Here is a 19,573-nt window from a genome sequence, read left to right as displayed (position 1 = left end):
AGAGAACAGATGACATGAACACAATAAACAGTGGGAACAGAACCTCAGCATGCACCATCAGACAGCCCTCTGGCTTTGCATCCATGCAAGGTGGTGTCGAAGTTCTGGGGTTTAAAAGACACCACTTCAAAGGAGGCTTGGGACTGACACAGACATAGATGTGAGGCTTGGTTTGAAATATTCATGACAGTTATCTGTGTTGCTAATACAGTTCAAAACGTCATTCTTAGCCATCGGGGACAAAAAGAATCCACAGCTAACATACTGATGCTTTATGAAGCTGCTCCGGCTAACAAGCGAGCGTTACCTCTTTACTATACAGCAGGCACAAAGCAACGGCAGCATCAACTCTCTCAGACGCAGCTGTATTCTGCTGGCCATGTAGTGTACATGTATCAGAGCATGTTTGAGGTCATACTGAAGCAGATGAGAGTACAGTAAAGCTGTAAGACCAAAACAATACGCTCAAAAAGGCTGAAAAGCTCAGAAGAACTGTAGAGTCGGGATAATTCCCACTAGCTTCATCATTACAAGTGAACCCTTTCTCATTACAGTTCATCGTTTGATTGATGGGTGATTTGTGTTTAGTTTGTTTCCTGTTTTATTTTGAAGTTCCCTGCCTCTTGTGTGTTCACTTCACTTCCTGCCTTTGTGTGTTTTCCCACCTGTGTGATTGTTTGCCCCGCCCATGATTGAATCACCTGCACCCCCCCAGTGTATTTAAACCCCGTGTTCCCTGTCTGTGTTGGTCGTCTGCCGTGTTCCCTGTTAAGTACGTTTGGTTGTTTTAGTTATTAAATCACCATTCATATCCTTCTGCTCCCTGTGTCTCTCCGCTACCCTTTTGCCCCCACAGTGACGGTTGTCACAGATATTACAAACATTGATTAGTGACTTTAAGCTGCATTTATCAACATCTTCATATTAACAATGGCTCAAATGACTGTATGTAATGTGAGAGGGTCACTCGTAGAGGCAGCGCTCCAGAGCTCGTGAGTCTCATCTTCTGATGAGGAGCGTCCAGCTAAAGATCCAGGGAGCTCTCTGAGGTGCTGGAGACCCAAACAGAGCGAGAAGGAGAGTGAGTGATGGACTTAACGTTTGCCTGCTGACCAACACTTTGCTTCAAATGAATGATGGTGTTGCTGCTGCTTTAAGGGAGAGGATTGTTTCTCCAAACAGACTGAAGAGAATAACACAGCTGGAATCTTAACCTTTACATGAAGGATGAAGGCACACGCTCTCATCTGACATGAGGCTAAGTGAGCCTGGAAATACACTGCGTCTGAGAGAATTCATTAGAATCTGTCCACTTGAGAGAAAATGTGTCAGCCTTTCATTGGCCTCATGACTCTGCTGTGTGTGTGTGTGTGTGTGTGAGAGAGAGTGTGTGTGTGTGTGTGTGCTGTCATTTGGAGACAATGTCATTGTCAGTAATTACATTGGTTCTGCTGAGACAAAGAGAAAAACCAGCAATGAGAGGCTCTGAGAACACATCATTTGATGGATGTGTGAGTGTTTCATGTCAGCGATGGACGGCTGTCCCTGTTTTATGTGAAAATAATCTCAAACTTCTCTTGACTCTGTAAATTTACTGAAACCAGGGACAGTGGATCTCACAGCATGAGTGTGAGGGAGCAGAACAACACTCACCGTCTTGCCTTGCAGAGTCTGTGGGGTGATGGACTGAGGAGGGAGCCCGACTGCGATGGATCGCCGGTCAGGTTGATAGCCGTGCTGTGGGGGGGGGGATTAGAGTGGATTTAACTAAGAAGATTATTGAACTCATAATAATAAATGAATAACATGCATAATGACTGACAGTAATGCATGATTTGTAGTGAATTAGCTGATGCAAACATTGTGATGCTGTAGAAGCCTTTACTCTGATTTGTGTTTTACCTGTAGATTCTATACTTTTAAGGAAATTATAATCATGCTACCGCTTGTACATCAAACCATGCTAATTATGATTTCCTTAAACCTGTTAAGATGTTACTGCCGAAATGATTATGACGCAATGATGACGTCAGGGGGCGTTAACTCTTTATGTAGACCTCACCTGAGGACGTGCAGGTGTGTTTTTTCGACTAGAGAGCGGAAGGGCGAACTATTTTTCAACCGCATTACGCATTACGCATTACGCATTATGCATTACACATTACGAAACCGCATTATGAGACAAAGCGGGTTTTTCTGTTTAACATGACTTCCATGTATGCTTTTGATGCTGTTCTGGAATAAAAGAAAGTTTTGAATTGACACTACGAGAGAATGCGCGTTAATTGATCGACCGCTCCTACAGATGGCCTTTATCTGGATGTATTCACTAACAGAGAGCAACATGACTGCATCAAAGAGACGCATTATTAAAACGAGATGGTAACAAGAGGAAGCAGTCAGCCAGAACATCATCCTGTTATCTATTGGCCAACATCTGCTCTCTTTGTCAGCAGACACAGAACAGTGATTGGACTCAATTAATGTCACCGGAGCTGAATTGTGCTGCTACAGAAACGTATTGCATTGAGGCAGCACAATGTTAAACTAAAACAGGCAAAAGTAACATGAATATCTGTCTTAAAGCCATTTCATCCTGTATTCAGTTTACTGCTACAACAGAACTGGATGAACAGCTCACAGAGCAGCTGCTCCAGAGACCCGAACACACACACAGACCGACACACACAGAGTGTCGACCGAGATGAAGTTGCGGATTGTTTTCTCGTTTCTGCCTCTTCACATTGAGTAAAGTATAAACTATCAAAGTGTAGACAGACCGATCAGCGTCGCAGTAAACACACAGTAAGCCGCCGCAGCACGTGATGCTCATGAGATACCAGTATTATGTGACCGGCTCTGAACAGTCGGCTTGAGTTCTGAGTATTCTTTCCGTGCTGATAGTGAGCAGCTAACTGATGGCTGTACATTTAGAGTGTATGGACCCAGTGCAGAGAGGACATGCTGACCCCTATGGGTTAGGAGCAGGTAGCCTCGTACTACACATTATCATCTCTGATTTTACTTGAATTGTTAACGAGGAAGTATTATCTTTTAATCGACACATCATTTGAGTCAGTTTCCGGTGCCCTCTACCTTGGTGAGGTGCGTCCTGTGCCAGTGGTCCTGCGTCACGTCCTCCCTGAAGACGGGTGAGGACACCTCGGAGTGGCAGCTGCTGGGGTTGTGAGCGAGCTGCTGGCGAGGAGCGGAGAAGGTGCTGTAGGGAGCCAGGGAGCCGTGGGACGGCGAGGTGGGGATGGAGTGTGCCACGGCGTGCTCAGAGATGTTACCCATGGTCTTGGTGCTGGGCAGAGTACCATAATGACCCACGGCTGGAACACCAGGAGGAGAGAAAGTCACTGTGATGGTCATGACACTAAACTTCTGTTTCAAAACAGAAAGAAAAAACAACTCAAAATATTAATGACGAATTTATATCATTGAGGCTATTTCAGCAAAAGCATGTCTCAGACTTTTCTAACACAAAATCAGAGACATGTGAATAAAGCCTTTATTATAATAAAGCCTTTACTAGAATAAAGCCTTTATTAGAATAAAGCCTTTATTCTAAAAAAACCTTTATTATAATAAAGCCTTTACTAGAATAAAGCCTTTAGTAGAATAAAGCCTTGACTAGAATAAAGCCTTTACTAGAATAAAGCCTTTACTAGAATAAAGCCTTTATTAGAATAAACCCTTTATTATAATAAAGCCTTTACTAGAATAAACCCTTTACTAGAATAAAGCCTTTGCTAGAATAAATCCTTTACTAGAATAAAGCCTTTATTAGAATAAAGCCTTTACTAGAATAAAGCCTTTACTAGAATAAACCCTTTACTGGAATAAACCCTTTATTAGAATAAACCCTTTACTAGAATAAAGCCTTTATTAGAATAAACCCTTTACGAGAATAAAGCCTTTATTAGAATAAACCCTTTACTAGAATAAACCCTTTATTGGAATAAACCCTTTATTAGACTAAACCCTTTACTAGAATAAACCCTTTATTAGAATAAACCCTTTATTGTTTTTGTTCATCTAATGCTGAGACATCGTCTGAGTCTGGAGGTTAAAGAAGGGGAATAGAGAGATATAATGTGGGCTACATATCAGTATCCAGGTATACTTTTATAAAATGATAACATCAAACATTCTACAAAAATAATATAACTGATTGGGATCAAGTGAGAAAGAGCGAACACGCTCACACAGGTTTAGTGACATGCTCAGTAAGCTAGCTGGTATAACAGCTGATGGTTGAAACTACAACACAAAATGACAATTACAACACGTTACACACACTGTTAAGGTTCCGGTTTTATGTCCCAAAGTCTAAAAAGACCCAGATGACTCAGGCCAACTCTAAGCAGAGCACGGGGATGTGATTATATCTGAGTACAGGGTTTGATCTGCTCCCGTTTGCCCTTTGAGGTTTTAATCTAGCTAAGTGGTAGAATTGAGAGAAAGAACAAATCGTGTGCATTAAAAGGCCAGGAGGTGGAAGACACAAATGTACGACACTACAGCAGGCTGAGCAGGGACAACAAGTGAGGTGAACTTCCATAATCAGTCTTAATTTACTTAAATCAGTCCGAATGTTCGATTCATCTGTTATCTAACTGCATGTTTACCACATGTGGGCCCGTCTGTCTCTGCCTGTGCTGATGTGGTTAGACTGTAATTTCTGTTTAAAAGTAGACCTTTTGTTTCATGATTCCATTGTTGTCTCTAGTTATACATACACTAAGTTATGAACAGGTTATATGATATGAGTGTCTCTCTCCAGGACCAGATTACCCCCCTGGTGCCGTGGGCCCCAGTTTCCTGCTTGGACCCAATAGCGGGGCCTCATTACCAGCACGAACTGTAATGTGGCAAGGAATGAAATCCTTCATAAAATATGAATAACAAGTAGGAATGACATTGAACAGGATTTGCTTTGTTGTGAGGAGGATGTGGTCAGAGTTAGCAAGCTGTCTGAGCCAACTACAGGCTCGTGTGGAGAACTCCAACCTCCCCTGTCATTGCTCTTACTGCAAGACAGGAAGTAGTATTCTCTGTCTGTGGTATCAGTACCTGTTGGCGGAGCCAGGCTTTGCCTGGAGAAGGCCTGCCTCTGCTGCCACTCGTACAGCTGCCACATGGTGTCATCCCTCATCGACCTCCTCTTGTCCGCTGTGGTGATGGTGGAGGTGGAGGCGGGGCGGAGGGCCCTGTCATACACAGAGCCCGCCGCGCTGCAGATGCTATCGGGCCTCATCATGCTGTTGCGGGGCAGCGTGCGATAGCCCTCCGGGTAACGAGGCACGATCTGAGCACGATGGCTGGGCATGTTCCTGGGCAAGGTCTGGTAGGACGTTACACTGGGAGGGAAAACAGACCGACTGATGAGTTGTGAGTAGTCAGTCAGTAGTTAGGAAAGGGGGGGGGGCTCTCTGGTAATCCGGTGTCTCCATAAACATGCAGACCCGTCTGATGGGACATCCTGTAGCAGCATGGTGTCATTGCATGTGATTTAAAGAAGGTACACACAGTGGACAGCCACACACAACACGGCACTCTGACCTGACTTATCAAATCCAGCTCATTATTTCTGCACATTTGTTCCAAGTTGTTGCACCAGAAATCCTCTCACCTGTTTGAGCCTCTCACCTGTGCACCAACATACCACACAGAGCTGTCAAGGTGCAGAAAATACCAAACGGTTGGAGTGCTGCTTGTGCTGCTTGTGCTGCTTGTTGCTTTACCCTTAAGGATGGCTGCATCTGACTCTCATTATTTTGAAGCACAATCGACCAAAATGAGCAAAACACATGTTTGGTCCTTTTATCAGACTGCAGAACAGTAAAGAAGACGGAAGAGGAAACAGTGGACGATGCTCCACTACATGCATAAGGCCTCCACAATAATAGGCATGTCTGGACAATAGAGGAAACCGGGAACATTCAATATCTCTACTGCACAATGGATTTTCTGGTAAGCTTTAGTGTAGAGCTCATGCAGAGGTGTAACCCTCAATCTGACACGCAATCAGTCTCAACTCATTCAGCAGGACAGATGCCTGTTGACCCCTAACCCCTCCAGCTAAAAGACCTTCTATTACTTGATCCTGTTGATCATCTTGATCATCTTGCTAGCCACTGTAATGTTTTACGGCTCTATCGCAACCTTTGCTGTGTTACTCATCTACACACTCACCATGCCTTGATGATTGTGGTCTTCATGGATCCCAGTTATACTCTCATGGGTCACTATAATCATCGTCCATGGTGACTGTATATGCAGACTGTACACTAGCGGGGGGCTTGGGCCGCATATTTCTGTCCAAACGCGACGGAGAACAACAAAGCCGATAATGTAAGCTGCATCGGGTCCGTCACAAACTGGACTTTGGAGATTGTGGAGCGCTGTTTGAATGAACTGTTCCAGAGCACGAGACTCTCAGAGCGGCAGAGTGTCCTCTGGACAGGCTGTCTGAGGACACAGAGCAGAGTGTCTGTCCAGAGTTTCCTCTGGACAGGCTGTCTGAGGACACAGAGCAGAGTGCCTGTCCAGAGTGTCCACTGGACAGGCTGTCTGAGGACACAGAGCAGAGTGTCCACTGGACAGGCTGTCTGAGGACACAGAGCAGAGTGTCCTCTGGACAGGCTGTCTGAGGACACAGAGCAGAGTGTCCTCTGGACAGGCTGTCTGAGGACACAGAGCAGAGTGTCCTCTGGACAGGCTGTCTGAGGACACAGAGCAGAGTGTTGTTGGGGTCTGTGCGCCACCACCGGGCTGGCTGAGCTCCTCACATGCTTTCCTCCCTGACCTGAAGTCTGATCCTTGCCCCCTTGAGATGACCGCACCTCCAGCCTCCGGCCAAACTGACACAAACTCTCCATTGGCCGAAAAGCAGCCTCCCGCTGTGCGCAGAGGCCCGCTTATAAGCACCAACACAGCTAAAATCGCCCTCTTCGCCCTGGGACCCGTCCTTGGACATATGAAGACACACCAGCCTCCTACCTCCAGCACGACGCTGGCAACCAAAGGCCACGAGGGAGCCGCGGCCCTCAAACCCTCAAACCCTCAAACCCTGTCAGGTCACAAAGCCATTTCGCTGGTCGAAACAGCCGTGTTTTCTTTTTCTGAGTTAAGGCCCCTTACTCCGCTGGGACGAATCCCTTCCACGATTCCTTCCCGCTTTTTCTTTTGTGCACACATACCGGCAGGAGGAAAGACGACTAAGCCTCAATCCTCCACCGATGATTCCCGGTAAGACGCACGGACCACGTCGTCTATAACCGAAGTAAAATCATCCTCCCTGCAGCGAGGATAGATCACGTCTGCGTGTCGCTCCAGAGCGAGCTCACGCCATGACGGCCCGACGCCAGCTGCAAAGCCGCGCCGACCAGCAAGCTACCCCTGTGCCCCTTCCTGACGAGGAAAAAGGACAACTTCCCCACAAACACTTTTCCGTTGCAACGAAGCATCGACAAGTAAGGTTCATGGTATCTGGGCATAGCTTAGCTTAAATTAACTTAAATTTAATTCAGGTCATTCATTTATATGTTGATATTCCCGTGTTTTTGTGTGTTTAAGTTACTGTCGCGTGATATCGAGATATTGCGCAACTCCTCGCGGACCAGAGAAGCTCCGCTGTATTTGTGTATTAACTGCTATGACTGTTTATTTGGGATTATTTTCATTCATTGTATTCCACTCCGTGTGGGAGTTCTCTCTTCATTAACTCGACTCTGTGAGTGAGCTGAGGTGCGTGGCTTAGCACGGCATAAGTTACCGGCAGTTCAAAGACGACAGCGGTATACTTATGCATGATAGAACCAGCAAACTCAGGCTCCCTACAACATCGCACGCCGAAGTGTGATGCACGTCGAGTTCTCGCTCCTTTTCCTTTTATTCCTCCTCTCACGTAACACGCATACACAGCTCCTATCTCTGCCCCTGGGGGAACCCCGTTCAAACGATCGCCTCACAACACACGTGTGCATCGGCACACGTGATTACATACAGCAGTCTCGCCGCCATTTTGTCCGAGTCACTCGACTCCGCCATCTGGTGGTAGTTTAGTTGTAGTATCTTAAGGCCCCTCCCCTTTTGGCCCGCGTCATTCGACGCCGCCATCTTTGTAGTCTTTAGCTGTAGCTTTAAGACTCCCCTTTCTTTACACACACACACACACACACACACAGACATACACCCTCATCCATTTTATTCATTCTTTAGTTTAGGCATATAAAATTGTATGATAACGTTTGTTGGTTGCAATATTAATTGATTTGATCATTTATTATTTTGATTTAATAAACTCTGTTATACTTTAAGGAGCAGTCGTCTGTGATTACTTGTGCATATGTATTTGATGAACCTGTATGTAGTAGCCTGTGCTCGAACTTAAAAACCTTCACTGTCACTGAATGTATAGTCATACGCAGACTATTGACATTATGAGTGACTACTAATTATGAGACTTAGTTTTATCGTTTGGTTATTGGTCCCTGTTCGCAGGGTGGTGCCCCGTTTTTATTAATAATCATTAATAATTGTTACATACATCAATAATTCTATTGATGTCAAGAATTCAGTTTCTTAAATGCTGATAACCCAAACACGCTCCTTTACGTTCCCAACAGTGTCCTCTGGACAGGCTGTCTGAGGACACAGAGCAGAGTGTCCACTGGACAAGCTGTCTGAGGACACAGAGCAGAGTGTCCACTGGACAGGCTGTCTGAGGACACAGAGCAGAGTGTCCACTGGACAAGCTGTCTGAGGACACAGAGCAGAGTGTCCACTGGACAGGCTGTCTGAGGACACAGAGCAGAGTGTCCACTGGACAAGCTGTCTGAGGACACAGAGCAGAGTGTCCACTGGACAGGCTGTCTGAGGACACAAAGCAGAGTGTCCTCTGGACAGGCTGTCTGAAGACACAGAGCAGAGTGTCCACTGGACAGGCTGTCTGAGGACACAAAGCAGAGTGTCCTCTGGACAGGCTGTCTGAAGACACAGAGCAGAGTGTCCACTGGACAGGCTGTCTGAAGACACAGAGCAGAGTGTCCACTGGACAGGCTGTCTGAAGACACAGAGCAGAGTGTCCTCTGGACAGGCTGTCTGAGGACACAGAGCAGCAGCACATGTGACAGGAGACCAACGTCAAACTACAACATGTATTTAAAGTCTGTCACCTAAAGCAAGATCAGAGCTTGTAGCTGCAGTCAAAGTTCATGAAGCAGTTTGAAGCAGTTTGTCAGTGTTGGAGAATCAGCCATCGGGGAGCATTGCTGCTACTCAGGTCTTTGAAGGGGACAGCAGCACTGAACAATACATCACTTTGCTCGGTTCAGCCGGCTAAACGCTCCCACATGAGACACATCTGTGATGACACAAAGTGCTCTCAGCTGCCGCCGGCCCACCAGCTCAGAGCAGAGACAGAGAAGGTACGCTGGGAACCAGGAGACGGACGGGATGAGATGAAGAAAGGTCTTAACGTGTGGGAGGAACACGCGGAGGGCAGTGTTCAGTGCAGTGTGCTTCAAACAGTTATTTCTGTGTGTAACATCTATGACATAAGTTACATTATGATAGTTATGAAGTTAATGCACTGCAATGATGCAGTTTCATAAGTCATCAAAATAATATAATTACAATTGGCAAAGCATGTTGGCAGATGAATTCACTTATCATCTGGAGTCTGAAGATCACTGCTGGTGTCAGATGGGGACTCGTGAGAGGGAAATCTCGTGACAGGAGGAGGATGACCACAAAGATGGTGGCCAGCGTGTGTGAGGTGCTACTGCTTTAAAGTAAAACAACTCTTAAAGCTGCTGTGACTTATTGTGAGATGATGTCTGAAAGGACAGCGTGAGAGGAGAAGCTTGCAGTGATGGAGCGACAGAGGATGATCAGCTCAACGGGCAGCTGCCCTTGTGTTTATGAGCTTCATAGAGTCTTTCATCTCTACAGCCCCCTGCTTCACCTTTGACCTCACTCTGAGCGCTCTCGTGCTCAGAGAAGAGCTTTGAAGAGCCACAGTACTCTACCTGCTCAGCAAACAGCAGACAGACAGTCAGAGACGAGCATTCAGCAGCTAAAGAGACGTTTCTATCAGAAGAGAGCAAACACAGAGCTGAGAGAGAACACAGGACTGACTGTGGAGCTGCAGCTCATGATGTGTGAATAACGGTTTGCTTTAAAGGCTGAACTTTAACGGTGTGAGTATGAAATGGTGAGTTCAAACCAACACATCTCACTGGTCTTTGTTAAAGCGTTACGTTGACTGCTAGCAGCAGCTACTGTGGCTTCTGTGTCGACACGGACATCAGCAGGACAGATGAGTCACTGACCGGTTAGGATCATCTGCCCTCCCAAACAGAACATCACAAACCCTCAGACTGAATGAATGAAATGAAATCCAGTCTCTTCATCAGGCTGGTTGTACCCAGGCTCTGAATGGTGGGGCGACATACAGAACATACAGAACCTGGAACGTTCTAGAAAATTCCTTGAAAGAGAAAGTGGGCAGAACGAGCGCATTATCGTGATACCCAAATGCTTCCAAGAATAACAGCACAGTTATGTAAGCACACATGCAGACGTCGGTCGGTCTCACCTCCTGGAGTCATCGTCCTGTCCTCTGGTCCTGTGTGTGCGGACCCAGTGCTCCAGCTGCTGCATGGAGTTGGTCCTGGACAGGCCCCTCTCTGGCTCCTGGACGGGAGCAGGGGACTTCCCTGGACCCAGAGCCCGGCTGCTGTCCATCTCTCCCGGGCTGCACTCCCCAGGCTGCTCCCCCACAGCGGACCCTGAGCCGTTGACCTGCGCAGGCATGTGGACCTTGAGGTCGGCCTGGCCCTGGCGAGATGCCGACACTGTGGCGGCGATGGCGGCGGCCTGAGCCGGCTGCAGCATGATGCTGTTGATGTTAGTCAGAGACCTCTCTGCACTCAGGTCTCTCTGGAAGCCGTACTTCTCCCCACGCACCGTAGCATACTTCCCTGCATCTCTGAGAGCAGCGTATCGATCCCCCTCTCGGAGCGTACTGTACTTCTTCACTGCCTTCAGAGTGCCGTATTTGTCCACAACTTGTATGGTAGCATATCGACTGTCCATCTCCCTGATTATGCCGTACCTCTCCGTCTCCTTCAGGGACAGCTGTCTCTTCACCTCTCTCTGGGGAACGTATCGATGTCCTTCTTTCTGGACTGTGTGCCTTTCTCCCATTTTTTGCAGTGCATATTTTTCTCCATCCTTCTTCAGCAGGTACTTCTCTCCATCTTTAGTCGGAGCGTATTTGTCCTCTGCTGGCGTCACACTGCCCTTTCCGTCTACGTGCTGAACAGCATGCTTCTCCAGATCCTTGTGAGTTGCGTACTCCTCTCCGTCTTTCTGCAGCAAGGACTTCTCCCCGTCTTTCTGCAGCATGTACTTCTCCCTGTCATTGTGGAGGAGATACCTCTCTCCGTCCGTCTGCAGCATGTATCTCACGCCGTCCCTCTTCAGGGAGTACCTGTCCCCGTCTCTCTGTAAGGTGTAGTACTCGCGCTCCCTTTGGCCATTGTTTTTCTCTGGGTCTCTTTGCCGTTTGTCGTCGACTCGCGATAAGGAGTGTTGTCGCACAGGCTCACGGTTGCGTTCATTGTTCTGGATCTCGGGCCGGGTTAGGACTCTGTGGTTTAGTAAGTTGTTCAACTCCTGAGGTGTTCGCTGATCCACTTTCAACTTGTCCAGTCTGAGAAGAGAGATGGAGAGGGTGACAAAGAGTAGAGTTTCCTAAGAGCTGTCAGAGATGTCCCTCTATTGGCCCGTCCCTCAGGACATACTCACACCCAAGACTTTAAACTCTGATACTCTCTGAACACATGAGCTCCAGCACACGCTGTGTGGATGTACTGTGTGTGTGTGTGTGTGTGTGTGTATAGGTTGGAGAAATAGTAGTAGCAGAGCTTTCTAACTTTGAAACTTTTTCAGATGATCTAAACTTCTGAATATGGTTTATAGATGGGTTCGGGTCCCTCCTCGCTGTAGTTTGAGTTGTTGTGTGTGTGGAACTGTTACAGCTGAGGCAGGATGCTGTTGTCATTCAGCACTGGACAGGTGTTAATAATAAAAAAATAATAAATCAATTTTCTATAGCGCTTTTCAAGACACCCAAAGACGTGTTCCTCTGTCTATGAAAGACAGTCCTCATGCTGTCTGTTTATATATTTAGGGCCTCGGTCCCTGTGTTGGGCACCGACCTTCTGACGGGTTCAGTGTGGACCAGGGCCGCATCCGTCATGACCTTCATCCACGACTCCATCTCTCTGGCCGCGTCAGTGCAGAAATAATAGGTCCGCATGTTGGGGTGAGTCGCCTGGTAGTGTAGGGAGAGAGGGGAGAGAGGGGGGAGAGAGGAGAGAGGGGGAGAGAGGGGGAGAGGGAGAGAGGGAGAGAGGGGAGAGGGGGGGAGAGAGGGGGGAGAGAGGAGAGAGAGAGGAGAGAGAGGGGGGGAGAGAGGAGAGAGAGGGGAGAGAGGGAGAGAGAAGGGGGAGAGAGGGGAGAGAGAGGGGACCGAGGGGAGAGAGGGGAGAGAGGGGAGAGAGATGTGAGATTAACAGGAGGAGGAGACACAGACAGACTGAGCAGCAGATAAAACAGCAGGTGACAGAATTGACTACTGCAACAGCATTCTTGGATAGTTGTTGGAATGCTGTTAAGCATTCCAACAACTATTGTTCTTCGAATCTTTATTCAACTTCTATTTCTTCCGTCGCACCGCTTCTCCTCCTTCATTTTTTAAGCTACAGAAACCGTTCAACTATTAAAATGTTCAGCTCTTTCACCAGAGGTCTGCTATGACTTTTTATATTTCTAACCTTTAAACGTTTTGAATTATTAAGCTTTTTATTTTTTCAATAGGATCTCTATGGAGAATATTTTCAAATGGCTTCAGGCACACGATGTTCGCGATTGAGCCAATTCGTGATGTTGATAAACACACAGACTCACAGACACACGCGCACATACACTCCTCTCTCTCTCTCTGTGTCTCTCATACAGTCATTCAGGTCTTAGGGATCTTTAGAGGTATTTCCCCCCTCCTCCACCCCCCCCCCCCCCCACACACACACCATTTTAAAATAAAAGCCCCACAGAATGAATCCTAACTGAAATGCTTGTGATGAGCCTGTCATTTAATAACCAGTTTGTGTTTATCTAACATTATGATTCTGTCTCCTCTCCCCTTCTCCCCCACACCCCACACCCCATTTCAAAATAAAAGCCCCAGAGAGTGAATTCTAACTGAACTGCTTGTGATGAAGCCTGTCATTTAATAACCTCTGTTTATGTGTCAAACATGATGATTATGTCTCCTCTCCCCCTCCCTCCCCCACCCAGTCCCACCCTTTCAAAATAAAAGCCTCACGGATTAACTGTATTTAAACGTTTCGCTCAAAATTAGGCTTTTTTGTTGAAATAATGAATGCTCTTACTAATACTGCGACAACTACTACTACTGCTAATATTTCTAGTATTACTACTACTACTACTAATTCAACTCTTGCTGTTGCTACTATTACTACTACTGCTACTGCTATTACTGCTACCATAAATATTATTACTACCGCTACTGCTATTACTACCACTACCACTACTATTATTACTTATACCACAACTGCTATTCCTGCTACTACCAGTACTAATAACCAGCACTAATACTACTACAGCTATTAGTACGACTGCTACTCGTACTACTACAACTTCAAAAACTGACTTTACTATTACTACTACTACTACTTATTATACTACTACTACTGTTATATAAAATACTACGACCACTACTACAGCTATTACTACGACTACTGATACGACTACTTCTACTACTTCTTCTAATTACTAATTCTTCAACTGAACCAAGCCACAGAAACTGTTCAAATATCAAAATGTTCAGCTCTTTCAGGAGAGGGGTAATATGACTTCATATTTGTAATCTTTCAACTTTTTGAATTATTAAGCTTTTTGCAATTTTTTAAAAATTGGATATCTATTTTCAGCAATGTTTTTGAGATTCATTTCAGCTTTCAGCATTCCAACGCATTTTCAGCAGGAAATGCATTTTCTAGTTGTTGGAATGCTGTTAAGCATTCCAACTATTGTTATCCTGTTTCTTTATTGTTGGAATGCTGTTAAGCATTCCAACTATTGTTATTCTGTTTCTTTATTGTTGGAATGCTGTTAAGCATTCCAACTATTGTTATCCTGTTTCTTTATTGTTGGAATGCTGTTAAGCATTCCAACTATTGTTATCCTGTTTCTTTATTCAACTTCTTCTATTTCTTCCGTGCCCCTCTTCTCCTCCATTTTTTAAGCTACAGAAACCGTTCAACTATTAAAATGTTCAGCTCTTTCACCAGAGGTGTGCTATGACTTTTTATATTTCTAACCTTTAAACTTTTTGAATTATTAAGCTTTTTATTTTTTCAATAGGATCTCTATGGAGAATATTTTCAAATGGCTTCAGGCACACAGGTGTTCGCGATTGAGCCAATTAGTGATGTTTATAAACACACAGACTCACAGACACACGTGCACATACACTCCTCTCTGTGTGTCTCTCTCTCATACAGTCACTTATGAGACTTAAAAATTCTTCAACTTTCAAATCCTTCAACTTCCTCATACTTTCAGCTAAAGACTTGAAAAAGTTACACTTCTATCACAAACATTTGGTAAAATAAATTATAATTTCGAATTAAATCTGGTCAATTTACAAATATATAATTTCTTGTAAAAGTTCATGATTAAGTTAAAATAATTAAAGGAAACTGCATTCTGGTTAATATACATAAAAAACAACTACCGGTAGTGAAAATCCACATTAGAGAATAAGTCTAGTTCCTGATCTGTGTTGCTGTGGAGTTCTGTTGGTTTGTACCCAGAGGTTTGTTTTGGTAACAGATATTTCACATTTCACATTGTTGGTTACTTGACTAGTCTACATACGAGTAAAAGTAATACCACTACATACATTGTATTCATTATTATTTAATTTATTTAGATTATTTTCCATATAAATTATAAATATAATTGTTTGAATCATTCAGTGTTTTGTTGTTGTTTAACCTGTTCCTACTGAAATAAAATCCAGACTATCTATGAGGAACTGCATTCATTTGGAGCGGCTGTTTCCTGTCTGCAGACCAACGTTCTTCAGAAGCATTCATTCCACTATTTCTTCCGTCTCCCCTTTTTTGAAACTCTTCTTAATTTTTTAAGCTACAGAAACCGTTCAACTATCACAATGTTCAGCTCCTTCAGCTCATCTCTGCTATGACTTTTTCTATTTCTAATCTTTAAACTATTTGAATTATTAAGCTTTTAGCAACTTTTTTTGAATGGGTTTCTATGGAGAAGATTTTCAAATCCTCTTAAACTTCTTCAAATTTCAAATCCTTCAACTTCTTCATACTTTCAGCTACATAAACCATTTCACCCCTGGGGGTGCGCGAGCTGCCTCTAGGGGGTGCGCGAGAGGAAAAGTGTAATGGCGGTCTGATGGTGTAATAAAATATTATTACACCATCAGACCGCCATTACACTTTTCCTGGAAATATTAAAAAAAATGTAATTTTAATTTAAAAACTGTCAGGTGGGACATCTGAAGCTATCAGTCGTAAAAGAGGAGAGGGACAGAGAGAGAGAGAGGAATCGGAGGCGAGGGGAACGGAGAGGTGCGTTGGGGGGAGAAGAAATCGAGCCAGAGTCAGAGGAAGATGAGACGGCGCAGACTGGGAAAAAAAGAGGAAATATGATGAAAAGTATCTGTGTCTGGGCTTCACTTGGATTGGCAACGCAGATTCCCCAAAGCCACAGTGCGTGGTGTGCAGTGAGGTTCTGGCTAACAGTCTGAAGCTCTTATTTACGTCGCCACCTGAACACCAAGCATGCCAGTGCAAGTCAAAAGCCCCTTACATTGTTTATATCGAAATTGGAGGAGTTACAAAACAGCCAAAAACAACTGGAGTCTCATTCATGTGTTGGGTCTATAAATGACGCACTACGGGCTTCATATCTGGTTACAGAAGAGCGAGAAAGGGGCTACCGCACACAATCGCCGAAGACGTGAGCTTGCCAGCTGCCAGAGAGATGGTGGAATGTATGATTGGGGAGAAAGAAGCAAAAAAAGTTGGACATGATCCCGGTGTCCAACAACACTGTGTCGCCGCATCGATGCTTTGTCCGAAGACATCCTGGCTACATTAGTCGCTCATTAATTGTAAATTAAATGTGATAATCTGCCTCTGAGCCTGTGCGTGTGTGCTCGCATCCGTATTGCTCTTTAAAAGTGACGCCTTGTGTCACTGAAAGTTATTGAAACTTTGTTGCAGTGTTTCAGGGCGTTTTCACACCTTCAGTTCGTTTGCTTTGTTGCAGTTGCTCCTTTGTTCGGTTTGTGTTCACACTGCAACATTTAACAGCGGACTAAATCTTGTAAACAAATGCCACGCGCGAGCAAACTGTTCTCTCATTGGTCCGATTCTTATGCGGCTATGAAGGCTTAAAAGGCTCTGTTGCTTCTTTTTTTTTTTTATTAAGGGGGGGGGGGGGTGCGCGAACCCGGTCGGGATGTAGAAGGGGGTGCGCGGCCTAAAAAGTTTGGGAACCGCTGCGCTAGAGTGAAGAGCAGCTTGAGATTCTTGTGAAAAACACATTTGTATTTTTAATTTTAATTATTAATATTGTTGCAGCTGTTACGTGTTGCAGCTCGGCCAATCAGATATGAGTATTCTGATAAGTTTCCTGATTCGAGTGACATTTACACACACTGCGACACAAGAGGGAGAGGCGAGGAAAGACATGGCAGAGCAGGACAATAGTCATGTAAGCTGTAAAAGATAAAACATCGGACAATCTCCAAATGAGAAAGTTTGCCAGAGATATCAGAGCCTCTCTCTCACTCTCTGCCTCTTGCTCTCTCTCTCTGCCTCTCTCACTCACTCACTAATTCTTTCTTCTCTCTCTCTCACTCATAAATTCTTTCTGCTCTCTTTCTCACTCACAAATTCTTTCCTCTCTCTCTCTCTCTCTCTCTGTGTCTCTCTCTCATACAGTCATTCAGGTCTTAGAGACTTTTAGAGGACCCCACACACACACACCCCATTTCAAAATAAAAGCCCCAAAGGGTGAATTCTAATTGAAATGCTTGTGATGAAGCCAGGCATTTAATAACCTCTGTTTATGTGTGTCAGACATTATGATTATGTCTCCTCTCCCCCCCACCCAGCACCACCCTTTCAAAATAAAAGCCCCATGGATTAACTGTATTTAAACAGGTCAAAATTAGGCTTTTTTGTTTAAAAAACGAATGCTCTTACTAATACTGCGACAACTACTACTGCTGCTGCTAATATAGTATTACTACTACTGCTACTACTACTTCTACTATATCTTTTGCTGTTGCTACTGTTACTACTACTGCTACCATCAATATCATTACTACCACTACTACTATTACTTATACGACAACTGCTGCTACTACTACTGCTATTCATGCTACTAAAAGTAGTAATACTACTACAGCTATTAGTAAGACTGCTACTAGTACTACTACTACTGCTACATCTTCCACTGCCATTACTATTACTACTACTACTACTACTACTGTGATATTAAATACTATGACCAATACTACAGCTATTACTATGACTACTGATACTACGTCTTCTACTACTTCTTCTAATTACTCATACTTCCACTACTAATAATACTTCTACTACAACTACAACTTCTACTACTACTACAAATATCACGACTACTACTACTAGTAGTTATTCTAATGCTACTAATACTTCTACAAATAATACTTCTACTCCAACTTATACTTCTACAAATATCACCACTGATGAATTTGTTTAAGCCACAGAAACTGTTCAAATATCAAAATGTTCAGCTCTTTCGGGAGAGGTGTGATATGACTTATCATATTTGTAATCTTTAAACTTTTTGAATTATTAAGCTTTTTGCAATTTCTTTTTGAATTGGATATCTATTTTCAGCAATGTTTTTGCGATTCATTTCAGTTTTCAGCATTCCAACGCATTTTCAGCAGGAAATGCTTTTTCTAGTTATTATTATTATTATTATGGGACCTTGAGATACCAGCTGGAAGTCTTTACATCATTCCTGTTGGCAGAAGAGTGTGTGTGTGAGTGTGTGTGTGTGTGTGAGTGTGTGTGAGTGTGTGAGTGTGTGTGTGTGTGAGTGTGTGTGAGTGTGAGTGTGTGTGAGTGTGAGTGTGAGTGTGTGTGAGTGTGTGTGAGTGCTCCCGGCCTGTCTCTCCATGTGTGTTTCAGCTCAAGTGTGAAAACACAAAAGTGTGAAAGTCTTCAAGGCTCCTCTGTGTATCTTGGTAAAGGTAAAACTGTATAAATAGGATTACACTAACGACTTCCAGTGTGTGTACAGTGTGTGTGTGCATATATGTATATATATTACATATTATATGTATACATGGAACAATATTTTGGCATACTATCCAAAGCCGTGCTATCATAGTGAGGGTGATAGAAGCATAGAGGGATCTTCTTAGTGCTGACGGATCACAGTGAGGTTGCATGTTTAGTATCATTATTCCTTGAACAGAAACCAAAACCTTCACTGACTGAGTCTAGAAATCCAAACTACAGCTGCTTCATAAGAGATAGTTGCAGCACGTAGCCACAACCTTTATCAATGCTGTTTTGTGTACAGATTAACACTTAACACTCCTATGAAACTTAAAAAGATCAGATTCTCACTCATAAGACTCCAGTGAATCCTTCGAAGAGACCTGGAATCCTTTCAGAAACGATTTGAACGACGCTGCAATCCAAAAAGTGAACTAACAGACGCCCCCCCCCCCCCCCCACACACACACACACACAAGCCCCCTTTTTCTTTTCCTTTTTGTTATTTTAAGTTTTCTTTGTCTTAATTTCTATTTCTTTTTATTTTGTATTGTTGTTATTGAGGTTGTCGTTCTGGGATCTTTTGTCTCTGATTGAATGAATCTTTCTACCTCCTCAGACTGATGTGTTTGGGTGTTCGTTTGCTGCATGATGAGTCTATTTGTGTGGATGGGAGCAGCCCTTTACAGTCCCCCCCCCCCCCCCTTCAGCTGGACACAGGAGGTTTACCTTGAAGGCGTATTTCCTGCTGATGTGGTCATCCACCGACAGCATGGAGATGTGAAAGCTCGGCAGCAGGATACTTCCCAGGATGTTATCCTCTTTCTCAACTGCATCACAGAAGAAGGACGAAGAGTCATATTCTCCATATTAGATCATTCTAAGCCACATCGACCTCCACTAAACTCAGCTTAGTGTGGATGTGGCTGGACTGGTAACACATAACCCTAAATATCCATCTCAGTAAGTTAGTTTTTCGTGACTGAGAGTCCAAGTTTGAGTCACACACCAGAGACAATGTGGGGTCGTTTGATGTGCAGATGTTGAGTGTTGAGACGATGGAACGACACCTGCTGAGGACCACAAGCTCAGTCTGCTGGCATAACACACACGCACACACGCACGCACGCATACACACGCATACACAC

General features: G+C 44.4%; 1 protein-coding gene across 6 annotated transcripts in view; it reads right to left on the bottom strand.

Annotated features, from left to right (window-relative positions):
- LOC306795995 (pleckstrin homology domain-containing family A member 5-like) overlaps nt 1–19,573 on the bottom strand; it is a 227,039-nt gene that overhangs the window by 35,445 nt on the left and 172,021 nt on the right. For all 6 annotated transcript variants that reach the window (XM_079294750.1, XM_079294754.1, XM_079294751.1 and 3 more), the window contains 6 exons: nt 19,155–19,255; nt 12,237–12,352; nt 10,610–11,728; nt 5,080–5,366; nt 3,097–3,335; nt 1,654–1,737 (listed from right to left, as the gene is read on the bottom strand). In XM_079294750.1, the coding sequence (XP_079150876.1) occupies nt 1,654–1,737; nt 3,097–3,335; nt 5,080–5,366; nt 10,610–11,728; nt 12,237–12,352; nt 19,155–19,255 (1,946 nt within the window). The remainder of the gene's footprint in view (nt 1–1,653; nt 1,738–3,096; nt 3,336–5,079; nt 5,367–10,609; nt 11,729–12,236; nt 12,353–19,154; nt 19,256–19,573) is intronic.

This window comes from Melanostigma gelatinosum (genome assembly GCF_949748355.1).
Source record: "Melanostigma gelatinosum genome assembly, chromosome: 22".
In the NCBI taxonomy this organism is placed as follows: Eukaryota; Metazoa; Chordata; class Actinopteri; order Perciformes; family Zoarcidae; genus Melanostigma; species Melanostigma gelatinosum.
This window is presented reverse-complemented; position numbering and strand designations above follow the sequence as displayed.